This window comes from Oncorhynchus mykiss, chromosome 11, assembly GCF_057628025.1.
Source record: "Oncorhynchus mykiss isolate SJ-2025 chromosome 11, ASM5762802v1, whole genome shotgun sequence".
NCBI lineage: Eukaryota > Metazoa > Chordata > Actinopteri > Salmoniformes > Salmonidae > Oncorhynchus > Oncorhynchus mykiss.
This window is the reverse complement of record NC_143032.1, coordinates 44,557,627-44,573,839: the sequence shown is the minus strand read 5'-3', so window position 1 is coordinate 44,573,839 and position 16,213 is coordinate 44,557,627. Positions and strand designations below refer to the sequence as shown.

General features: G+C 42.9%; 2 protein-coding genes across 3 annotated transcripts in view; one reads left to right on the top strand and one right to left on the bottom strand.

The window, feature by feature from the left end:
• The window catches only part of slf1 (SMC5/6 complex localization factor 1), a 38,747-nt gene extending 27,976 nt beyond the window's left edge, over positions 1-10,771 (bottom strand). The window contains exons 1-11 of one of the 2 annotated variants that reach the window (XM_021620907.3): positions 10,471-10,771; positions 10,012-10,123; positions 9,379-9,457; positions 8,582-8,813; positions 4,121-4,274; positions 3,882-4,016; positions 3,664-3,720; positions 3,084-3,230; positions 2,828-2,994; positions 791-922; positions 500-641 (exon numbers count right to left, since the gene is read on the bottom strand). In XM_021620907.3, the coding sequence (XP_021476582.3) occupies positions 500-641; positions 791-922; positions 2,828-2,994; positions 3,084-3,230; positions 3,664-3,720; positions 3,882-4,016; positions 4,121-4,274; positions 8,582-8,813; positions 9,379-9,457; positions 10,012-10,123; positions 10,471-10,484 (1,371 nt within the window). In that variant the 5' untranslated portion in view covers positions 10,485-10,771. The remainder of the gene's footprint in view (positions 1-499; positions 642-790; positions 923-2,827; positions 2,995-3,083; positions 3,231-3,663; positions 3,721-3,881; positions 4,017-4,120; positions 4,275-8,581; positions 8,814-9,378; positions 9,458-10,011; positions 10,124-10,470) is intronic. The other variant, XM_021620908.3, reaches the window with a different exon arrangement.
• A 204-nt stretch (positions 10,772-10,975) lies between these two features.
• kiaa0825 (KIAA0825 ortholog) overlaps positions 10,976-16,213 on the top strand; it is a 169,847-nt gene continuing 164,609 nt past the window's right edge. Inside the window, exon 1 of the mRNA XM_021620901.3 lies at positions 10,976-11,104. The gene's annotated coding sequence lies outside the window, so the exon portion shown is untranslated. The remainder of the gene's footprint in view (positions 11,105-16,213) is intronic.

Here is a 16,213-nt window from a genome sequence, read left to right as displayed (position 1 = left end):
GCAGGTTTAAAGCTGATTGCCTACAATTCTACAAATGTTACCATGGGAGCAAAGAAAATGTTGCAGTTCTAAAGCAAATGTTCTTGCAACCCTACACATTTAGGCTTGTCTAATGTCTATTCATGTGACAAAAAAGAATAATTACAACAATATCTACGGCTTAAAATACCTAAAAAAAACAAACAAAAACAGCTGACATGGGCTAGTTGATCTGGGCATTTCTGATAAGTTACAAATATCTCTAAGGTCTGTAATGACTAACATGACAAGAGGAACTGAGTCCCCCCCCACCCCAATTATTTTTAAATAAAAGACCCCTGCACTTCCCCTGCTGACACAGCACCCCACAATTTGGGAACCACTGCCTTAGATGGTACGCTGCAAGTTCAGAATCGACTTTGAACTGAACTATGGGCGGGACAGGGATGGTGGCCTACTGTATGTGACTGGAATGTTGGTGAGGACAGGAACAGGGACTTGAGAACGTGTCCAGGTTTACCTCCGAGACAGAGCGTTCCCACAATGAGGCCTGGACCAGGAGCTGGGCGATCTGCTGCACGGCCTTGGAGGCCAGCGTCGAGCGCTCCCACAAGCTCCAGAAAACCCTGTAGAGGACGGACGACCGCAAGCCTCCCGCCTCTCTGAGGGAAGACGGAGGACATGTTGAAATATCCAGTGTCGTGTCTGTGGTGCATGACGTTGATTGGAACTATCGAAGTTGTTTCAAGTAAGTGATGCCTGTTTTCTACATTACGCCAATATATGCCTGTGTCCTGTCGGTGGGGATTACCCTTTGCTAGCTGAGTACATGTCACACTTGAAGAGCTCGAGCATAAAGGCCTGCAGGTCACCATGGAAGCGGAGCAGCTCTGGGGAGGCGGGGCTAGGGAGTGAGTGACAGGGCTTGCTACCCATGCAGAACCTGGAGAAACAGAGACACCAAAAGAAGGAAGATGGGTACAACATGAAAAGGAGAAGGATTGGCTCCCGAGTGGCGCAGCAGTCTAAGGCACTGCATTGCAGTACTAGAGGTGTCACGATAGATCCGGATTCGATCCCAGGCTGTGTTGCAGCCTGCTGCAACCGGGAGACCCATGAAGTGGCGCACAATTGGCCCAGCGTCGTCCGGGTCCCATCGCGCTCTAGCGACTCCTGTGGCGGGCCGGGCGCATGCACGCTGACACGGTCGCCAGAACACCTGCTTTTTTCAAGGGTTTTTCTTTATATTGACTATTTTATACATTGCAGAATAATAGTGAAGAGATCAAAACTATGAAATAACACATATGGAATCACGTACTAATCGAAAAAAGTGTTCAAATATATTTGAAATTCTTCAAATAGCCACCCATTGCCGTGATGACAACTTTGCACACTCTTGGCATTCGCTCAACCAGCTTCATGAGGTAGTCACCTAGAATGCATTTCAATTAACAGGTGTGCCTTAAAAGTTAAAAGTTCATTTGTGGAATGTCTTTCCTTCTTAATGCATTTGAGCCAATCGGTTGCGTTGTGACCATGTATGGTTGGTATACAGAAGATTTACCGAATAGGGTTAAGACCAAGTCCATATTATGGCAAGAACAGCTCAAATAAGCAAAGAGAAACAACAGTCCATCCTTTAAGACATGAAGATCAGTCAATATGGAACATTTCAAGAATTTTCAAAGTTTCTTCAAGTGCAGTTGCAAAAACCATCAAGCGCTATGATGAAACTGGCTCTCATGAGGTCCGCCACAGGAATGGAAGACACAGAGTTACCTCTGCTGCAGAGGATAAGTTCATTAGAGTAAACGGCACCTCAGATTGCAGCCCAAATAAATGCTTCACAGAGTTCAAGTAACAGACACATCTCAACATCAACTGTTCAGCGGAGACTGTGACTCAGGCATTCATGGTGGATTTGCTGCAAAGAAACCACTACTAAAAGACACCAATAAGAATAAGAGATTTGCTTGGGCCAAGAAATACGAGCAATGGACATTAGACCGGTGGAAATGTGTCTTTTGGTCTGGAGTCCAAATTGGAGATTTTTTTGTTCCAACCGCCGTGTCTTTGTAAGACCTCCACGTGTGTATTTTTTATCGTAAAGCATGGAGGAGGTGGTGTTATGGTGCTTTGCTAGTAACACTGTCTGTGATTCATTTAGAATTCAAGGCACACTTAACCAACACAGCGATACGCCATTCCATCTTGTTTGGGCTTAGTGGGACTGTCATTTGTTTTTCAACAAGACAATGACCCAACACACCTCCAGGCTGTGTAAGGGCTATTTGATCAAGGAGAGTGATGGAGCGCTGCATCAGATAACCTGTCCTCCACAAACTCCCGACCTCAACCAAATTGAGAAGGTTTGGGATGAGTTGGACCGTAGAGTGAAGAAAAAGCAGCCAACAAGTGCTCAGCATATGAGGGAACTTCTTCAAGACCGTTGGAAAAGCATTCCAGGTGAAGCTGGATGAGAGAATGCCAAGAGTGTGCAAAGCTGTCATCAAGGCAAAGGGTGACTATTTGAAGAATCTCAAATATGAAATATATTTTGATTTGTTTAACACATTTTTGGTTCTTACTTGATTCCATGTGTAATTTCATAGTTTTGATGTCTTCACAATTATTCTAGAATGTAGAAAAAAACATTGAATGAGGTGTTCTAAAACTTTTCACCGGTAGGGTATGTAAAAAAGAGAGATGGATATAGTAGAATTGCAGATAGCCCATGATAACACAGGAGACTTGGGTATCTCATATTAAAATAATCTTTTGAACAGACGTTATTGGGACATACAGTTTATGGCCTTTGTATAAGTGTCTCTCTAGTGTTCTATACCTGAGTGATGTCTCCAAAAGGGGCCAGACTCCTTTTCGACACTGGGGACACTGTAGCACCTTCATGAAGAATGTCCCGCTAGCTGGAGAACCCCAGGGAGGGTTGTTCCTCAGGATGCTGTGGAGAACCGTGCGGAACTCGCTGAGAAAGAAAGGCTTGGCATCCCCCTGGATGGGGAAAGAGGAGCTATGAGTAGCCAGGGAATCAGGTTTAGATTTTTTGACAATGGACAACAAACAGTTTGTGTGGTCTTTACGTGGAGAGCGTGACGCATGAGGGGCTGGAGGAATGGAGCTGGGGGGAGCTGCCCTGGCAGCAGGTACAACTGGAGCTCCTCTAGGGCTTGGGTGAATAAACCACACTCAGTGAGGCTCTGCACGTTGCTGAAGTTGGCTACAGCAGTCTACAAAAAAATTGAGAGAGATGATAATGGCGTGAGCAGTTGGGGTGGAGAAAGAGAAGGACATCAGAAGTTCATCAGGTCATCTCGGTAACTGTCATCTATTGCCCACTTGAATATGAACTTAGGAAATGTGAAAAAGAACTACATGGCCGTTTATAATAGCAATCGGAAGAAAATCCACTTGGGAAGGTGCCGGAGGGACAGTGAGAGACTACCTTTAATAGCTCTGCCAATCACGCTTCACCAATCAACTGACAGCATTGGTTAAATCAGGTGACCCGGATATGATGCGTCTATGCACAAAATGTCACCTTTCAGTGAGGCGCCTGACATAAAGGAAATTGAATGACCTGATCTCCTTTGACACGTCACACACTCATTTACAGTTGTATAATACGCATGTATGGTAGACGCTTTGAGCAGATCTGCATACCTGAGCGTACGGTCCGGGGGCATAGTAGCTCAGGATATCTGGGAGTCTTTTCCGCTCCTGCATGAAACGAGCCATCCACAATGTCACACATGCAGTCATTAAAATGACGACTGAAAAAGTTGTACGACTGACATGAGTTTTCGCCCAGAAAAACAATGATTGGAAACCTTGCGTTTCATTGCTAAACATAGACGGATTTGAAAAGACCTGCCCCTCACCCCTATTTGAGAGATGTAGTCCCTGGCCTCGCTCTCCAGCTCTGAAAAGTCTGTGGAGAGTGCATCATTGGCCTCCTGTGTCTCCTCTGGCTGGCCCTCTGTCCAGGTTAAACCCATATCAGAACACACGTTCTCCTGAAGACAAGACAGAGCACTTAGATTGAGCCTTATTATACAAGCCTTTCACTGGGTGTAATTGTTAATTACTCTAATCAACAGATATCTAGATAGACATTTACCCCAAAAAGATGCAGGGCCATGTGTTCTATGGAGTAGCACGGTGCATTGTGGGCCTTCACATGCTCTGTGACGTGTTTTGTCAACACGTGTGTCACGTCAGCATGGGAGGGAGGAGGGTACGAGTACACATTGGCCTTCCCAGCTTTTAGGATTCTGAAAAAAATATATGTTCATGATAAATTAAGTGACAGGTGTGTCTGATATATGATGTAGCAAATACAGGACACAACATTTTTGAGAAGACAAGAAATGCATCATTTAGATGTCTAAGCATGAGGTTTGAGGTCCATTCATTTCAAGACGATTCTGTAGGCTTGGCCCTAATGTGTGTCACCTGGAGCTGCACGGAAAATGTGAGGGGAACAAAAAGGTCAATGCCCAAGGACTAGTCAGCCCTTCCCCCTCTGAGGGGCCAACATGTACAGTGCCTGGACAAAGTATTCGGCCCCCTTGAACTTTGCGACCTTTTGCCACATTTCAGGCTTCAAACATAAAGATATAAAACTGTATTTTTTTGTGAAGAATCAACAACAAGTGGGACACAATCATGAAGTGGACCGACATTTATTGGATATTTAAAACTTTTTTAACAAATCAAAAACTGAAAATTTGGGCGTGCAAAATTATTCAGCCCCCTTAAGTTAATACTTTGTAGCGCCACCTTTTGCTGCGATTACAGCTGTAAGACGCTTGGGGTATGTCTCTATCAGTTTTGCACATCGAGAGACTGACATTTTTTCCCATTCCTCCTTGCAAAACAGCTCGAGCTCAGTGAGGTTGGATGGAGAGCATTTGTGAACAGCAGTTTTCAGTTCTTTCCACAGATTCTCGATTGCATTCAGGTCTGGACTTTGACTTGGCCATTCTAACACCTGGATATGTTTATTTTTGAACCATTCCATTGTAGATTTTGCTTTATGTTTTGGATCATTGTCTTGTTGGAAGACAAATCTCCGTCCCAGTCTCAGGTCTTTTGCAGACTCCATCAGGTTTTCTTCCAGAATGGTCCTGTATTTGGCTCCATCCATCTTCCCATCAATTTTAACCATCTTCCCTGTCCCTGCTGAAGAAAAGCAGGCCCAAACCATGATGCTGCCACCACCATGTTTGACAGTAGGGATGGTGTGTTCAGGGTGATGAGCTGTGTTGCTTTTACGCCAAACATAACGTTTTGCATTGTTGCCAAAAAGTTCCATTTTTGTTTCATCTGACCAGAGCACCTTCTTCCACATGTTTGGTGTGTCTCCCAGGTGGCTTGTGGCAAACTTTAAACGACACTTTTTTATTTTATTTTTTTTATTTTACCTTTATTTTACTAGGCAAGTCAGTTAAGAACAAATTCTTATTTTCAATGACGGCCTAGGAACAGTGGGTTAACTGCCTGTTCAGGGGCAGAACGACAGATTTGTACCTTGTCAGCTCGGGGGTTTGAACTTGCAACCTTCCAGTTACTAGTCCAACGCTCTAACCACTAGGCTACCCTGCCGCCCCATGGATATCTTTAAGAAATGGCTTTCTTCTTGCCACTCTTCCATAACGGCCAGATTTGTGCAATATACGACTGATTGTTGTCCTATGGACAGAGTCTCCCACCTCAGCTGTAGATCTCTGCAGTTCATCCAGAGTGATCATGGGCCTCTTGGCTGCATCTCTGATCAGTCTTCTTGTATGAGCTGAAAGTTTAGAGGGACGGCCAGGTCTTGGTAGATTTACAGTGGTCTGATACTCCTTCCATTTCAATATTATCGCTTGCACAGTGCTCCTTGGGATGTTTAAAGCTTGGGAAATCTTTTTGTATCCAAATCCGGCTTTAAACTTCTTCACAACAGTATCTCGGACCTGCCTGGTGTGTTCCTTGTTCTTCATGATGCTCTCTGCGCTTTTAAACGGACCTCTGAGACTATCACAGTGCAGGTGCATTTATACGGAGACTTGATTACACACAGGTGGATTGTATTTATCATCATTAGTCATTTAGGTCAACATTGGATCATTCAGAGATCCTCACTGAACTTCTGGAGAGAGTTTGCTGCACTGAAAGTAAAGGGGCTGAATAATTTTGCACGCCCAATTTTTCAGTTTTTGATTTGTTAAAAAAGTTTGAAATATCCAAAAAATGTCATTCCCCTTCATGATTGTGTCCCACTAGTTGTTGATTCTTCACAAAAAAATACAGTTTTATACCTTTATGTTTGAAGCCTGAAATGTGGCAAAAGGTCGCAAAGTTCAAGGGGGCGAATACTTTCGCAAGGCACTGTATCTTTCTCTATGTTATAGTATCCAGAGGACTAGTGTGATGGAAGATATTGCATTAATTCAATGCTTGGTCTCTATCTGAAACTTGTTCACGGAGAATAACTGATGCTATCTATACGGATGGACGACCTCTTACGTGTGTCTGTACAGGGTGACCTCTGAATTACACTATCATGCAAGTTCGATCGTCTTCTCAGGAATTCGGTCTCATTTACATTGGTCTCATCCGTCGCACAAGCTCTTAGACGCTGCGACACCCTGTGGAGATCGGTGCCTGGGAATGTTGAGGTTACTGTGAACTTGGTAACATTTGATATGTCAATGGTGGTTTGTTTCGGGTTGAAAGGTTACACCTTCAGATGTTAGAAATGGAAATGCCTTTGTTCTCTCTCTTATCCTGTATCCAGTCCATGGAGGAAGGTTGCATGTTCTCATTTCCTAGGCCTCTGGCCTAGTGTGCATATCTTTGTTCATGCTCTGTCCTGTAAGTTAACCTTAGGATCTACGGTGCCTTCGGGAAAGTATTCAGACCCCTTGACTTTTTCCACACATTGCTACGTTACAGCCTTATTCTAAAATGGATTTTTAAAAATACTTTTTTCCATCAATCTACACACAATACCCCATAATGACAAAGAGAAAACAAGTATTGTGACAAAAAACACCTTGTTTACATAAGTATTCAGACCCTTTGCTACGAGACTCAAAATTGAGCTCAGGTGCATCTTGTTTCCATTGATCATCCTTGAGATGTTTCTACAACTTGATTGGAGTTCACCTGTGGTAAATTCAATTGATTGGACTTGATTTGGAAAGGCACACACCTGTCTATATATAGGTCCCACAGCTGGCAGTGCATGACAGTGCAAAAACCAAGACATGAAGTCAAAGGAATTGTCTATAGAGCTCCGAGACAGGATTGTGTCGAGGCACAGATCTGGGAAGGGAACCAAAACATTTTTTGCAGCACTGAAGGTCCCCAAGAACAGTGGCCTCCATCATTCTTAAATGGAAGAAGGTTGGAACCACCAAGGTTCTTCCTAGAGCTGGTTGCCCGGCCAAACTGAGCAATCGGGGGAGAAGGGCCTTGATCAGGGAGGTGATCAAGAACCCAATGGCCACTATGTCAGAGCTCCAGAAGTTCAACCATCTCTGCAGCACTCCACCAATCTGGCCTTTATGGTAGTGGCCAAATGGATGCCACACCTCAGTAAAAGACACATGACAGCCCGGTTGGAGTTTGCCAAAGGGCACCTAAAGGACTCTGACCATGAAAAACAAGATTCTCTGGTCTGATGAAACCAAGATTGAACTCTTTGGCCTGAATGCCAAGCATCACGTCTGGAGGAAACCTGGCACCATCCCTACGGTGAAGCATGGTGATGGCAACATCATGTTGTGGAAATGTTTTTCAGTGGCAGGGACTGGGAGACTGTCAGGATCGAGGGAAGGATGAACAGAGCAACGTACAGAGAGATCCTTGATGCAGCGACACTCCCCATCCAACCTGACAGAGCTTGAGAGTATCTGCAGAGAAGAATTGGATAAACTCCCCAAATACAAGTGTGCCAAGCTTGTAGTGTCATACCCAAGAAGACTCACGGATGTAATTACTGCCAAGGGTGCTTTAAAGTACTGAGTAAAGGGTCTGAATATTTATGTAAAAGCGATATTTTAGTTACGTTTTTAATAAATGTGCAAAAATGTCTAAACTTTTTTGCTTTGTTATTATGAGGTAGAGTGTGTAGATTGAGGGGGGGAAACCATTTAATACATGGGATACATTAATACATTTTTGAATAAGGCTGTAACGTAACAATGTGGAAAAAGTCAAGGTGTCTGAATACTTTCCAAATGCACTGCATATGCTTGGAATGCCTTGTAATGCTTGTAACTTAAGCTTTATGCCTTGAATGTGAATCCATTCATTTGACAAATTCATTAAATACACATGTATTTAGAATTCCATTCTCAGACATTTCTTCATTGTCTATTACTGTTACTCAAGCGTAGGCTCTTACATATGGCTAAAACATGTTAAAATATCATATATATATATATATATATATATATATATATATATATATATATATATATATATATATATATATATATATATATATATATATATATATATATATATATATATATACACACACACACACACACACATAATTACTGCCCATTACAATTCTAAAGACCACCTTCTGAGCATGTCTCTGCGAGTAGGCTCATTGACCATCAGGAGGACCCTCCAACCCTCGAAGGCCCCAGCCATGGCCCTGCTGGTCACCCTCTCCCTCCACACCTTTACTGGGTTAGAGGTCCCAGGGACTCCCCCCTTGGAGACAATGTCCAACTCATAGGGCCCCTCTGGCAGCCACGAACCATTCTTAACAGAGTCAAAAATATATTCTGGAGTCACGATCCATTTGCCTGACAGAGAGGGAAGAGAAACGACAAACACCACAAAATAATTAAAATGCTACTTATGAAAGGTCCATGAGAGTATTAAGCTGTGGAATCCCTAGTCTGTACAAGATGAATTTGTCAAAGCTTGCTACCTAATACACTGTGTACAAAATATTAGGAACACCTTCCTAATATTGAGTGGCACCCCCTTTTGCCCTCAGAACAGCCTCAATTCGTAGCAGCATGGACTACAAGGTGACGAAAGCATTCCACAGGGACGCTGGCCCATGTTGACTCCAATGACTCCCACAGTTGTGTCAAGTTGGCTGGATGTTCTTTGAGTGGTGGACCATTCTTGATACACACAGGAAACTGTAGAGTGTGAAAAACCCAGCAGCGCTGCACCTGGCACCTACTACCATACCCCGTTCAAAAGCACCTAAATATTTTGTATTGCCCATTCAATAAGGGATCATAGCTTTCACCTGGCCAGTCTGTCATGGAAAGTGCAAGTGTTCCTAATGTTTTGTACACTCAGTTTACACTCAGACACCTAGTAAGTGTAACGCTTACGTTCATTATCACTTACCTCCTGCACAGGCTGCCATGAACTTCTCACTCGGCAGCTCACGGGTGACAATCAGATGGGTAGTTCCATCTTTATAAACCTGGAAGATCAACACATCTGCTTTGACTCCACCAAGGCAAACCATCTAAATAAAAGCGTGATGTTTTGGTGGCATTGAAAATATCCTACACGGTCGGCCAACTCATTTGATATAGGCCTAGTACATAGAAAATAAAACAACGGATACCAAAGAGGTCAGCAACTAAAGTTCTAAACTGACCAGTGACCGTTCTTGCCGTGACCTTCCCGCAGAGTCGTGGCGGGGATAAAGGGATACGAACTTTGCAGCACATTGTGTGCCCCTGAGACTAGAGGCAAATGTACAGTAACTATAATAAGAGCCAATTGAGGGCAAGGATAAAATGACAGAGTCAAAAATACATCCCAACATCAGAAACCAATTAAGGTCATTTTTCAGGACTAATCACCCACTGTTCATCTTTTCCTCAATGAACTGTCTTGACAGTGACAGGTGCCATCCAGCTCTCATAATGGCTGTCTCACAGCCTGGCCTTTGGTGCTATTTTCCGCTTATAAAAAAGGGGAGAGTGAGGGTTGAGCGGGAAAGCCCGTAGCTATGATGTCAACACTTACAGAGCCACCAATGTACTTTCCACCCAGTTGAACGATTCCATGGAGCAACTTTCCCTTCTTCTGGAGATTCTTGATCCCAGACACTTGGAACACATGCTTGGTGTCCACCATCCTGATAAAAGACAACACATGAAGACTAGTCTACTATACCTTATGTCATGCCTTGCTTGAGTAGAAATAACAGTAGAGCAAGCTAGCAAGACTGTCCTTTACTTTTGCAACAGACGTTTTCAGTGGGTATCTGAACTGCAGATACCTAGCCAGTTAACGTTAGCTAACTAGCGGAGGACGTCAATGGAATTTCAGCATGATGTAGAAACCAATAGAACGCCCGAGGGGAAGTTCATATTGCGCTTTCATTAAATCCCTGGATATGTCAGTAAGACTGGCTAGTTATCTAGTAGGTACTAGTTCGGTTAGTGTTGAACTAAAAACAATATACCGTTAACGTTAAAGTACCTTGGCATGTGCATGTGACGTCCACTCTAACGCTATCTAGCTAGCGCCAAAATTCAGACGCCATGACCAGACTTGACAGTCGATACCATTTCGCGAGCCGTCAATATTTTATTTCTCTAGACTGACATTTGATTCGTTCAACAACATGTTGCTATATTTATCTTAACTACAATTAAATCGTGCATACTGGTTAATAAACTAGCTACATATTGGACTATCACTGAGCAAAATATAGGTGTTTTCCACCCTTGTGCTAAGAAGAAAATACTCTATCTTGACAGTGAACTGCGGTAGTGGGAGGGGGGGTCCACGACACATATATTTTTTTAAACACACATTATATTAACATTGCATGATTTCATTAATGAGAAGCAAATTACTAAATTATCATTTTCATAACAAATTCAATTGTGCATGGGTATCACGTCTCAAAACCGTTGAATATAAAAAAAAGATTAACTAAAATCCCTCCCTATTATGCCTGAAACTTGGAGCATTCCGACCTGCGGAAGTTTTCCCTTAGTTGCTTCCGGGTGGTTGTCACAGACGCTTTGTGGATAATTCAGATTAGTTACAAATGGAGCAGATTGTAACAGATTTTCATTGACTGCAAACAAAACGCTCTGATCGAGAGGTGTGTAGCCTATCGTCTATTTATATGTATATTTCAAACGTTTTCATAGCCTTGTAGGCGTTCAAAAACGTTAATAGGTTGTGTATCCTCAGCATGCAGGATTCTAAATCGTTTTAAACTCTTTTGGCCGATGTAGAGTAACGTTAGTCTGTAATGTATCCAATTCTCTTTCTGGTATGGCTACATGGGGACCAATCAATGGGACCAAGGGACAACATGACAGGCTGAGACAAGCGAAATATATGCCTCTGACTGTACCCATGGTCAGTTTATTAAATGAAGATTTAGGAGAAGAAAAAAGGTTTCATTGGGCTTTAGATGCCTATTTTCACTATATTGCCTCCTTGACTTAGGCTCATGGCTGTAGGCTACTAGATAGGGGATTTTGAAGAAGTAGCCTAATGGGATTATGATATTGATGGCTGTCTCTTGGTAACAAAGAAATGGATTAAAAGCCATCTGTACTTTATAGCTTCTAATTTGTGTTTTGTTGTATCTAAACCTCACACTTATAACAGGCAAAAGTGTATCCAGGCCGTTCTATTATTCGGCTCTGACCTCACATGTGAGCTAATAGAGAGAGGCTAAACTGTTAAAGGGTGCAATCCGGCATTAGTGCATCCATTTTTAGACTTTTAAATTGATTATAGCCATTAGTTATTGAAGAATATAACATGAAAGCCTCCTGAGCTTAGTTCAGCTGTCTTACCCCATCAGAACCCAAAATATGAGTTTGTTAAACTAAATTATTGGTTCACAATGTTGTAAAAAATAAACACTGTAGGCCATAGCTTATCAAATCAAATCAAATGTTATTTGTCACATGTGCCGAATACAACAGGTGAAGAAGACCTTACCGTGAAATGCTTACTTACAAGCCCTCTACCAACAATGCAGTTTTAAGAAAATAGAGTTAAGAAAATATTTATTAAATAAACAAAAATATATTTTTACAATTAAGTAACACAATAAAATAACAATAATGAGGCTATCCACAGGGGTACCGGTACCGAGTCAATGTGCGGGGGTAGTTTAGTCAAGGTAATTTGTACATGTAGGTAGGGGTAAAGTGACTATGCATAGATTATAAACAGCGAGTAGCAGCAGTGTAAAAAATAAAGGGCGGGGGGGTTTCAATGCAAATAGTCCGGTAGCCATTTTGATTAATTGTTCAGCAGTCTTATGGTTCGGGGTTAGAAGCTGTTAAGGAGCCTTTTGAACCTAGACTTGATGCTCCGGTACCGCTTGCCGTGCAGTAGCAGAGAGAACAGTCTATGACTGGAGTCTGACCATATTTTGAGTCTTTGAGTCTTTGACCATATTTTGGGCCTTTCTCTGACACCGCCTAGTTTCTAGGTCCTGGATGGCAGGAAGCTTGCCCCCGGTGATATGTACGCACTACCCTCTGCAGCGCCTTATGCTGAGCAGTTGCCATACCAGGCGGTGATGCAACCAGTCAGGCAGGATGCTCTCGATGGTGCAGCTGTCAAACTGTTTGAGGATCTGGGGACCCAATGCAAAATATTTTCATTGTCCTGAAGGGGAAAATGCGTTGCGCCTTAAATTTGAGAGTTTTTACATTTCTCCAGACCCATCTCTCAGCTGTTCGCCAAAAAGAAAAGTGGCAGGGTGATGCTTTATTGTTGTTTGAATCCCAGATTTCCCCTTTATTAGAAGTCCTTTTATATTAATGGGCTAATGCTGTGTTTGTAACCAAGTGGAAAGATGGCCAGACTTTTTTGTGACCTAATTAATTGCCAAATGTGTCATTGTCTATCTTATGCACAGTACCAGTCAAAAGTTTGGACACACCTACTTCCCGCTTTTTTTATTTTTTATTACTATTTTCTACATTCTAGAAAAATAGTGATGACATCAAAACTATGAAATAACACATATAAAATCATGTTGTAATCAAAACAGTGTTAAACAAATCAAAATATATTTTATATTTGAGATTCTTCAAAGTAGCCGTCCTTTGCCTTGATGACATTTTTGCACACTCTTGGCATTCTCTCAACCACCTTAATGCAATTTCAATTAACAGGTGTGTCTTGTTAAAAGTTAATTTGGGGAATTTCTTTCCTTAATGCATTTGAGCCAATCAGTTGTGTTGTGACAAGGTAGGGGTGGTATACAGAATATTTGGTAAAAGACCAAGTCCATTTTATGCAGAGAACAGCTCAAATAAGCAAAGGGAAATGACAGTCCATCATTAGTTTAAGACATGAAGGTCAGTCAATCAGGAACGTTTCAAGAACTTTGAAAGTTTCTTCAAGTGCAGTCGCAGAAACCATCAAGCGCTATGATGAAACTGACTCTCATGAGGACCGCCACAGAAAAGGAAGACCCAGAGTAACCTCTGCTGCAGAGGATTAGTTCATTAATGTTAACTGCACCTCAGATTGCAGCCCAAATAAATGCGTTCAGGCAACAGACACATCTCAACATCAACTATTCATGGGAAACGGCGTGAATCAGGCCTTCATGGTCGAATTGCTGCAAAGAAACCACTACTAAAGGACCCCAATAATAAGAAGAGACTTGCTTGAGCCAAGAAACATGAGCAATGGACAGTGGAAATCTATCCTTTGGTCTGATGAGTCCAAATTTGAGATTTTTGCTTCCAACCACTGTGTCTTTGTGAAACTCAGAGGTGAATGGATGATCTCTGCATGTGTGATTCCCACCGTGAAGCATGGAGGAGGAGGTGTGATGGTGTGGGGAGGCTTTGCTGTCTTTGATTTATTTAGAATTCAAGGCACACTTAACCAGCATGGCTACCACAGCATTCTGCAGCAATACGCTATCTCGTCTGGTTTGCTCTTAGTGGGACTATCATTTCTTTTTCAACAGGACAATGACCCAAAACACACCTCCAGGCTGTGTAAGGGCTATTTGATCAAGGAGAGTGATGAAGTTCTGCATCAGATGACCTGGCTTCCACAATCACCCGATCTCAACCCAATTGATATGGTTTGTGATGAGTTGGACCGCGGAGTGAAAGAAAAGCAGCCAACAAGTGCTCAACATATGTGTGAACTCCTTCAAGACTGTTGGAAAAGCATTCCTCATAATGCTGGTTGAGAGAATGCCAAGAGTGTGCAAAGCTGTCATCTGGGCAAATAAAGGGTGGCTACTTTGAATGATTCCATATGTGTTATTTCATAGTTTTAATGTCTTCACTATTATTCTACAAAGAAAAACATTGAATGAGTAGGTGTGTCTAATTTGGACTGGTACTGTATATTTTTCAAATAATGACTCTCTGGGATAAAGTAACATGTCTCACAACCAAGAGGCAGGGCGGGAAGGCACTTCACAACAGTGTTTCAGGTGAAGCCAGGTGTTTGATTTACAGCAAGGTGATAGCGGTAGGCAGTTCAGAACACCTTCCTAATACTGAGTGTTCATTTTGTTCTTCATGGCATGGTGAATATCTAGCTTGTGCTTCACCTGTGAAGAACAATGAACGGTGGAAAGAGACCCAGTACACTGCATTGTGTGCTAGCATGTGAATTATTTGAGAACTTTTATATGACTGGCCTGGGTGACACATCGTATTCTGTTTCAGGAAGATTTTTACAACAATGTGCAGAAATGCACGTTGGTGCCAATGGAGCAGAAGGGAACTTGGAAACTAAAGTCTCTGAGATTGGTCTCAAGCCTGTTGATACTTTTTTCTTATGAATTTTGAAAGGGTCACAGCACCAATGTCTGTCTAATTGATGAAATGTATTGTCCATGATCGTCTTATCTTTCAAACTTTTTTCTAGTGACCCCAGAGGTTCTTCTTCTATGTTATTATGGTGGTCCGCAAACATATATTAGAGGTGCATGCTGCCACCCACTGTGCGGGGTAGTATACAATACATATTTTTAAGTATATTGTTCTCAAATAATTAACAAAAGGCAAAAATCAATGTAATCCTTTAGTCAGATTCAAATGTCAATGAAGTTGGCAGTGAAGTCCTGGAGAGCCAAGAACCTTTCAGCCGCAGATACAATTATGGCCAGTTGGGGAAGTAGACCTAGACTTGGCGCTCAGGTACCACTTGCCGTGCTGTAGCAAAGAGAACAGTCTATGACTTGGGTGACTGGAGTCTTTGACAATTTTTTGGGCCTTCGTCTGACACCGCCTAGTATATAGGTCCTGGATGTCAGAAAGCTTGGCCCCAGTGATGTACTGGGCAGTACGCACTACTCTCTGTAGCGCCTTACGGTCAGATGCCGAGCAGTTGCCATTCCAGGCTGTGATGCAACCAATCAGGATGCTCTCGATTGTTCAGCAGTATACATTTTTGAGGATCTGGAGACCCATGCCAACAATTTTTTGTCTCCTGAGGGGGGAAAAGGTTTTTCGTGCCTTCTTCACAACTGTTTTGGTGTGTTTGGACCATGATAGTTCGTTGGTGATGTGTACACCACGGAACTTGAAACTCTCGACTCGCTCCACTTCAGCCCTGTTGATGTTGATGGAGACCTGGTCGGGCCCTCCTTTTCCTATAGTCCATGATCAGCTCCTTTGTCTTGCTCATATTGAGGGAGAGGATGTTGTCCTGGCACCACACTGCCAGGTCTCTGACCTCCTCCCTATAGGCTGCCTCATCATTGTCAGTGATCTGGCCTACCACTATTGTGTCATCAGCAAACTTAATGATGGTGTTGGAGTCGTGCTTGGCCATGCAGTCATGGGTGAACAGGGAGTACAAGAGGGGACTACGCACACACCCCGAAAGGGCCCCGGTGTTGAGGATCAGCATGGCAGATGTGTTGTTGACTACCCTTACCACCTGGGGACGACCCATCAGGAAGTCCAGGATCCAGTTGCAGAGGGAGCTGTTTAGTCCCAGGGTCCTAAGCTTAGTGATGAGCTTTGTGGGCACTATGGTGTTGAACGCTGAGCTGTAGTCAATAAACAGCATTCTCACATAGATGTTCCTTTTGTCCAGGTGGAAATGGGCAGTGTGGACTGCGAATGAGATTGCGTCATCTGTTGATCTGTTGGGGTGGTATGCGAATTGGGGTGGGTCTAGGGTTTCTGGCATGATGTGAGCCATGACCAGCCTTTCAAAGCACTTCATGGCTACCAACGTGAGTGCTATGGGG